At 34.0% G+C, this 7,463-nt stretch overlaps 1 protein-coding gene, 1 long non-coding RNA gene and 1 other non-coding gene across 4 annotated transcripts; 1 reads left to right on the top strand and 2 right to left on the bottom strand.

The window, feature by feature from the left end:
* Window positions 1–229: 229 nt before the first annotated feature.
* LOC119640319 (H/ACA ribonucleoprotein complex subunit 4) lies at window positions 230–4,739 on the bottom strand. 2 transcript variants are annotated; one of them, XM_038038260.1, is made up of 6 exons: window positions 4,628–4,738; window positions 4,149–4,517; window positions 3,667–3,918; window positions 2,286–2,560; window positions 1,811–2,227; window positions 230–1,756 (listed from the first exon to the last, which is right to left on the bottom strand). In XM_038038260.1, exons 1-6 carry the CDS (start codon window positions 4,638–4,640, stop codon window positions 1,547–1,549), a joined length of 1,536 nt encoding a protein of 511 aa, XP_037894188.1. In that variant the 5' UTR covers window positions 4,641–4,738; the 3' UTR covers window positions 230–1,546. The 2 variants fall into 2 exon arrangements, with proteins under 2 accessions (XP_037894188.1, XP_037894189.1); XM_038038261.1 differs by lacking the exon at window positions 3,667–3,918 and having other exon boundaries at window positions 4,628–4,739.
* LOC119640320 lies at window positions 2,568–3,485 on the top strand. The gene is made up of 2 exons (XR_005247647.1): window positions 2,568–3,183; window positions 3,262–3,485. It is a non-coding gene; the product is annotated as an uncharacterized LOC119640320 (long non-coding RNA).
* Window positions 3,973–4,111, bottom strand: LOC119640339. Its single transcript, XR_005247656.1, has one exon. It is a non-coding gene; the product is annotated as a small nucleolar RNA snoR639/H1 (small nucleolar RNA).
* Window positions 4,740–7,463: the final 2,724 nt, after the last annotated feature.

Below are 7,463 nucleotides of genomic sequence, written 5' to 3'. Positions count from 1 at the left end.
CTGAGGTAATATTTCGAGATAGTTCTATCTGCAATATAAAAAACATATTAACAAATTTCGTCTTGGGCAAGAGTTTTTGAAAGTGGTTAGCAAAAAAAGAATATTGGTTCAGTAAAAGCAATCGCATTCAGCGTAAATATCAGTTAGGGGCGAAAGATTATTTCTCATCATTTATTTATTTACTTTTGCAGAAATACAAGAAAAGCCTTTAAAAGGCTGAGAAACTTACCTTTAAAATATTAGTTCCCGCACATTATTTCGGAATAGTCTTGTCTGTAATGGAAGAGAACATATACACTATTAAATTCCGATTTGTATAAAGTTTTTTAATAAATTTTAAGTAGCACATTAGCTGTTCAGTAAGACCAATTGCATTCAAATCCCAGTTTCAGTTAGCAGGGGCTGTATCATTTACATTTTATTCCGAAGCGAACGAAAATTTTTCGTAGGTTCAGAAATTTATCTTCAAATAATACACCGGATATAGAATTTTTGGATAGTTATATCTCAATTTTTTTTATCTGCTCCAAAATTGTATGTCCAAAAGAGGTTGATTAGTAAGACTAGTCGCATTCAACGTGTATTTCAACTGGGTACGAAAGATCACCATCCAAACGCATTTTATCGAAAATTTTTGATATATTACTAATAATAAAATGCGAAATTGTAAAACATCAACTCGCGACTCTTCTGAACATTAAGTTGCTGGTGCTAAAGAATTTTTGTTTAATTGCCGGTTGCCACAACAAACCTGTGTAGAAAAACTTATAGCAGATACGTATATATAACAACAATACAATTTAACCCGAGACCATAAAACATAAAAAACATTGTGCGCTTACATGCACACCTAAAATAGACGCTCGCACATACAGACCAGACGTATGCGCATACGCAAACACCCAATAATATTTTGAGATAGTCCTTGTCTGTAATCTCAAGATATATATAATATTAAATTTAAATTTATATAAGACTTACAAAAAAGTAAGGGGTTATTCAAGAAGAGGAATCGTAATCAATCCAATTAAGAGTAAGATTATTTGTCATCATTTACTTACTTTTTATAGAAGAAATACAAGAAAATTTCCAAAAGTTTAGATGGTCACCTATTAATTTTTCTCCATCGCCCACTTGGAACCCGAAAATTTCGTATTGAGAAATTTCGCTTTTTAAGGCAGCACACTTCTTCAAGCTATTTCACATGTAATGCATTATTACTGTAAATCATTTAGCCAGAGAAATAAATTCCTGAACTAAAGTTATAAAACACTAGCAAACATCGAACGCTATTGGCTTTATTCAAAAACTCCAACGCGCTTGAGATTTGAACCCAAGACCATTCAGTTATTAGTCGAGACTCTTTGTGTGTTTAGCTAGCCATGCAGAACGCCTGGGTAGCTTGAATGGGTTTTGAAATATTTAAGAGAAAATTTTCGCCTTGTTGAAAAAAACTGTATGTATTAACGCTATTTAAAATAAATCAATTGAACTTTTAAGAGAATGCATTGCATGTATATAAAATGAAAGTTCTTATACGTAAATTCTATTCTACTTCATTTAGTTCTCGGTCTTTATCTTTTTTCCTCTTTTTCTTCTTCTCTTTCTTTGTATTTTCGTCAGCTGCTTCAGATGTAGTAGGCTCTGTGGCCTTCTCCTCGTCGACTTTATGTTTCTTCTTTTTTCTTTCACAGTTTTCATCAGCAATTGTGGCGGCTGTTGTTACATTCTCCTGACCAGAAACGCTAAATTTGCGCTAAATAAATATTCAAATTATATACTTTATCTAAGGGTTTTAAGCAAATATTACTTTTCTTGTCTCTTCTTGTTGATGAATTTCCCAAGCTGCTTGGGGAGCCACAACTGCAGCTTGTTTCTTTGCATTATAATCTACGAAACTTGTCAGCCACTCTTTGGGGGTATTTTCATTAGCTCTACCGTATTTGTCCAACTTTCCAGCAGCTATCAATGCTTTTTTAGCAGATGCTTTAGGACCTAGACCCCATTTACGAGGGTACGTATCTCTTTCCATAATAACACGTTTTATCTTTGCCACCACGCCATGGTCACATGAAGCCATCGTTGCAGTTGTCATTTGAGCTATGGCTAAACAAATGGCCTCACCCTTGGTGGTACAAATGACAATCTCCTGATCAATTTCAATACCATCTTCGTAACGCAGCACACCAGGCAACATTATTTTAGCACCATAACAAACGGCATTGATCTATACGTTAGCAATATGATATGACTTTCGTAAATTTTATTTATTTTTATATACTTACCGAACTATCTTTCATGATAATTCTTTTGTGATTAATTAGAAGGCCTTCCAAGGGTCTGATTACGCGTCTCAGCATTGACTCATCCTTATGATTTTCATATAAGTACATAGCATCCAAAACATCATGCATCGTAACAATATTATCACGTTCGGTTTGAATACCTGACCGGACTCTGCGCAGTTCCAACATCTGGCCACCTACCCCAAGTATCAGGCCCAAATGTACACACATTGTGCGGATGTAAGAACCGGCTTCGCAACTAACCCAAAAAACGCCTTCAAATGGTCATTATAGCAGAGACACATAAATATTACGGCCATTGTTCGGAATGACGCCATTACAGTGACCAAAGGCAAGAAAAATTTATATTTATAATATAAAAATGGTTATTTATTGTTGCATTTGCATTTTAAATTACAAATATTTAAGAGAAAATAGAAATATTATTTGGCTAAAAGCATATTTTTCGTACTTTTTCAGCAGAACCCGATGTGACAAGCAAAATGGACAACTGTACATCTTACTATCGAATGAAATATCTGTAAATTATCAAATTGCTATCAAGTAACATATTCAAACAAATATCAAATTTACTCAATATCAACAACCATTCAATTAATTCGAAAATTCATTTTCAATAGCTAAACAATTAAAGCAGGGAAATCGCTCGTTGCAGAACTAGTTTGCACTTGAAGCTTTTCTCGATAAGAGTCATGAGCGGCCACCATATAAAAGTACATTTAAAAATGATTGGCGCCTTACCAAATTATATTCCTAACACTTGAAAATCTGCTGGATATATCGTTTCCAGTTGTCGTAAATTGGACAATATGAGAAAATCCTTTCAGTTAACGTGCCTCTCTGATCGCTTTAAAACAAAAAATGCTGCTGACCTTAGGTAAATGTTAATAACAAAGCATTTGCCTTATTAATTTACGTTAACCTTTTACTTTTCTTATCCTGACTCTTATTTAAGCTCAACTATAAAATAATCTTAGTTCAGTCAGGGTTCGTAACTTTCACCTTACAATACTGTTTGCATATTTGCGCATCCGTTTCTAATAGAGTTAACACATTATGAAAGAAACAAAAAAATAAATAAGTAAATAAGCATATAGATATTGCAAATAATCGTCATAATCCGGATATATAACCCACACTTTCCATTGGCTTAGTAGATTCAATCTCAACATAAAAAAAGAAAATATATCCACAATTTAATCGGAATGATTTTAAAAGATAATACGCATTCCATTAAGTGGGAATACGTGTTAATCCTTTCATAAAAAATGCATTATCACAATAAAAGCAAACCTGCTTTGTACGTATGCGTATGTAGAAAAATTTGTGAAGTTGTATGAATACATATATTTGCACTTACCCATATTGCGTGACTCGTCATAATCGAGCAGCTTACTATCGTATACAGTTCGCACCCGCAATTGCCGTTTAACTGCCGATATTAATGGGGGGCGCTGAAATAGGGCGCCGCGCAGTTTCTCTAAGCCCTGACGTACTTTCGAAACTGACTCAACAGAAGAATGTAATTTGAAAATGGCTACGTATTCTTTACCAGCACTTTGTTGTGATTTAACTAGTCGCGTGGTGCGATCAATGCAAACTATTAAACAACCTAGATAATGCCAAAATTTATGTTCATTATTGATCTAAAACATGTAATAGTGTCTGTACACTGAAAAATTCTTTGCTGGTAAACTAGGAAATCGTTTAACAACATACACACATCAGAATAAGTCTACTGTTCCCATCTCACACCACTTGAGGAGTTAAATGAATACTCTTCCCGTCGGCTTACTCAATGGGGTCTATAATAATATTTGCAACTCTTACAAACAAGCTCACCTGTTACTTTAGGATCCAAAGTACCCGAATGTCCAGTTTTATCTACTTTGAGAATTCGTTTAATCCATGCTACCACTTCGTGTGAGCTGGGATTCGAAGGCTTATCCAAATTGATAAACCCAGATTTAATGTATTCTTTAATATCACGATTAAGTGGAGAAGAACCATGTGGTAATGGGGTATAATGGTTCGTGCGTACGTTGAGTTTGTCAAAATTCTTTAAAAGTAACGGCCATTTTGATGTATCTAATTTAGCTGCCTTCACAGACGGTTTTAAAGTAAAATCAGCAGACTTTTGCAAAGTTCCCACATCATCGTCATCGATCGGCTCTTCTTTAATCCGTTTCTTTTTCCTTCCCCTTTTGGTTTCTGTATGTTAAGTAAAAAACACGTGCGCTGGTAATTTAGTTTTGTTTCAATTGTACTTCACAAACTAGTCAGAAAAATTGAATGGTTTAAAAACATTTTTTGATAAATACCAATTTCAGCCATAGTATTTATATCTTCGGGTTTTTTATTTAAAAACTTGCAACTTTCACACGTGTTAAATCCATCGGCGAACTTAAAGAAATGGATGGTCAAACTTTAGTCTACTAGTAATTACAATTTTATTGCATTGCTTGCCATCATTCTGTACCAATATAAGATAAAACTTTGTTCATATGTGCATTTCTTAAATAGCTGGCTTTCATATTTAAAAGTGTTTATCTAATCTTACATATCAATTCACATTATTTTATGGAATTTTGACATATATATTTTCCCAAAGATGAAAAAGGGCAATTGAAGCGATTTATTTTCAATTTGAACTATATTTGTCGAATTGTTTCATTAAAACTTATATTCAAGAGTAATTTCTACATCATGCTTGTAACAATAATAAATGGTTTTTGATGACATGGTAAAAATTTTTTTTACTCTTTTTTTTTCATTAATCAATTTCAAATGTCATTTGTTTTTATATTAACTTTGCTGTCGCAATTTTTGTGTTGATTTCTGACCAACTTCGTGCCCCATTCGATGTGACCTTTTCACATCAGCTTAGAATTGGCATTCCTTCTTCATATAATGACATTTTGAAATAAAGCGTCATGTGGGGAAAGCTCGAAAAATTGGTGCGACAGGGTTGAGTCCGGTATCATAACATAAAAGTATCTCAAAAATTGCGTCGTGTAGATTGAACACGAAAATGCATAAAAACACATCAAATAGATAGATGGACAGAGAACCAGACGAGTTTATATCGTTCCATTGAATCGTTCTGAATCGTTCTTAATGCAGTCGCACAAATTTAATACGCGATGTATGTATGGTAATGCAGGGTATAAAAAATAATTTTACGGGTCTACTTGGCGTTTTCACCCATACGTCGTGCAGTTGCCCGCGTATCAAACAACACACTGTCACGACACCTCGTCCTTTAACCGGCCTGCCTTTGGAGCAACCTAATTACAGTAGTATTTTCCAGCGCCCAAGACGGTTCCACTTTCAAGTCGAACATGTATAATTGCTATTCACGTCTTCCTTCCTTCTTCCTCTCCTTTTCTATACTTTCCTCTCCTTTCCTATACTTTAGTGGACTCTCCTTAGTGGATGGGCAAGAAAAAGTGTGCTTGGGTTTTGTTTACATTTATATGCCAGCATTTCAACTGATGATTTATAATTTCAAATAGTAGTCAACTTTACCGGTACTGTTTTTGTTTTGTTGTTTTTATATCCTACACCACTTTCGGTATATTAAGCTGGAGTATGGAATACGTAAAAGAATTTAAGACAGGTCCAAATTTTGTTAAAGAATCATTTTCTGAATCGATCTTAGCTCGGCTGTCCATCTGGTGACTGCAGAGTTATTCTTATGTTCAACCTGCACGTCGCAGTTTAGGCGTATTTTGATGAAGTTTTTTACACTGACATATTTTGACCCAATGGCCAAATTTTTTGGAATAAATCCGTATCAGATCACCTTTTCAACCACTTGCTGTATAGCTCCTTCTTTTGAAGAGTCGTTATGTATAAAAAATTATTTTAATTTTAGAATTACACGACAAAAATCGCTGAGTGATAGTGTTTCGACATTATACATTGGCGTGCACAATTTGGATCAAACGGGACAGTTTTTGACCACCCTCTTCTATAACCGTTCTTTCGAAGACTGATTCTTCATTTGGGAAAAGGTGCAACTTTTAATTATTTCATCCAGAAAATTGGGCCAGAATAGTAATTTGATATAGGAACTGCTTTTACAAAATTTGAATCGCTAGGTCTATAAAGGTTTTAATTAGAAATAAGCTTTATATTGCACAAATGTCTAATTTTTGGTATTTTATGATAAAAATTGGTTCAGCAAAGCAGTTTGATACAAGCCTTAAGTGAATCAAATTTGGATCAAGAAGGTCTATTTTTTGAACATAATAGAATAAAAGGATTGTTATGAAATTTAAATCCTTGTATCTCAAAAACGTCTAATGTTTAATATTTTATGATGAACATTGGTCAATTTTGTTGGTAATTTAACAAAAAAATATTAACCGTAGGGAATTTGGATCACATTTTTTTTATATTCCACCACATATGTTGTTTCTCGTGGACAAGTCCTTCTACAGCGGCAGAGTCTAATTTGAAGTTTTTTATGGCGGAAACAAGGAAAAAATAACATAATATTTAGCAAGTAAATTAAGTTGGCTAAATTTGGATCACGTCAGATGAAGTTTTGGGCATCTTTCAATGAAAACTATGTCTTAACATGAAAATAATATATAACTTTTGTTGTGTTATCGTGAAATCATTTTTAGCTGGTCCGTCTCTCCTTTTTGTTTGTCGCTCTTTCCAATTTCCATATCACTATCGCTCTGTTTGCGACAAATTTTGAAGTTAACGAAGAGATCCATTTTATGCAATTCTTCTTGGTAGCTTCTAAATTTAATAATTGATTTGTAGAAACTCGAATTGATTCTTAGGATAACTTGAATTACGATATATGATTTGGATCGTGTTCTTCTAATTTAAATGTTTGGCAACCCAGCCATGACTACTTACTGATTGCTTTATTTTTTATAAGCATTTTATGCATATTAACGTTGCCTTCTTCTCTGTTAAACACTGTAACGGCCGCGAACAAACCTTGGGCAGGGTGTATGTCGGTCTGTATCAACCGCAAGGAGCGGAATAACGGCATGCCGTTAGACAAAATCATGCGATTTTGTGGTACTGCTTATAAATCACGTGATCTTGCGGGATATGTTTATTTTATTCTTTTCTGTCTTCCTTATTTACAAGTACAGGCAAAATCGTATGATTTTGCGGTACTCCTTTTTT

This window comes from Glossina fuscipes, unplaced genomic scaffold (assembly GCF_014805625.2).
Source record: "Glossina fuscipes isolate IAEA_lab_2018 unplaced genomic scaffold, Yale_Gfus_2 119, whole genome shotgun sequence".
Classification (NCBI taxonomy): domain Eukaryota; kingdom Metazoa; phylum Arthropoda; class Insecta; order Diptera; family Glossinidae; genus Glossina; species Glossina fuscipes.
This window is presented reverse-complemented; position numbering and strand designations above follow the sequence as displayed.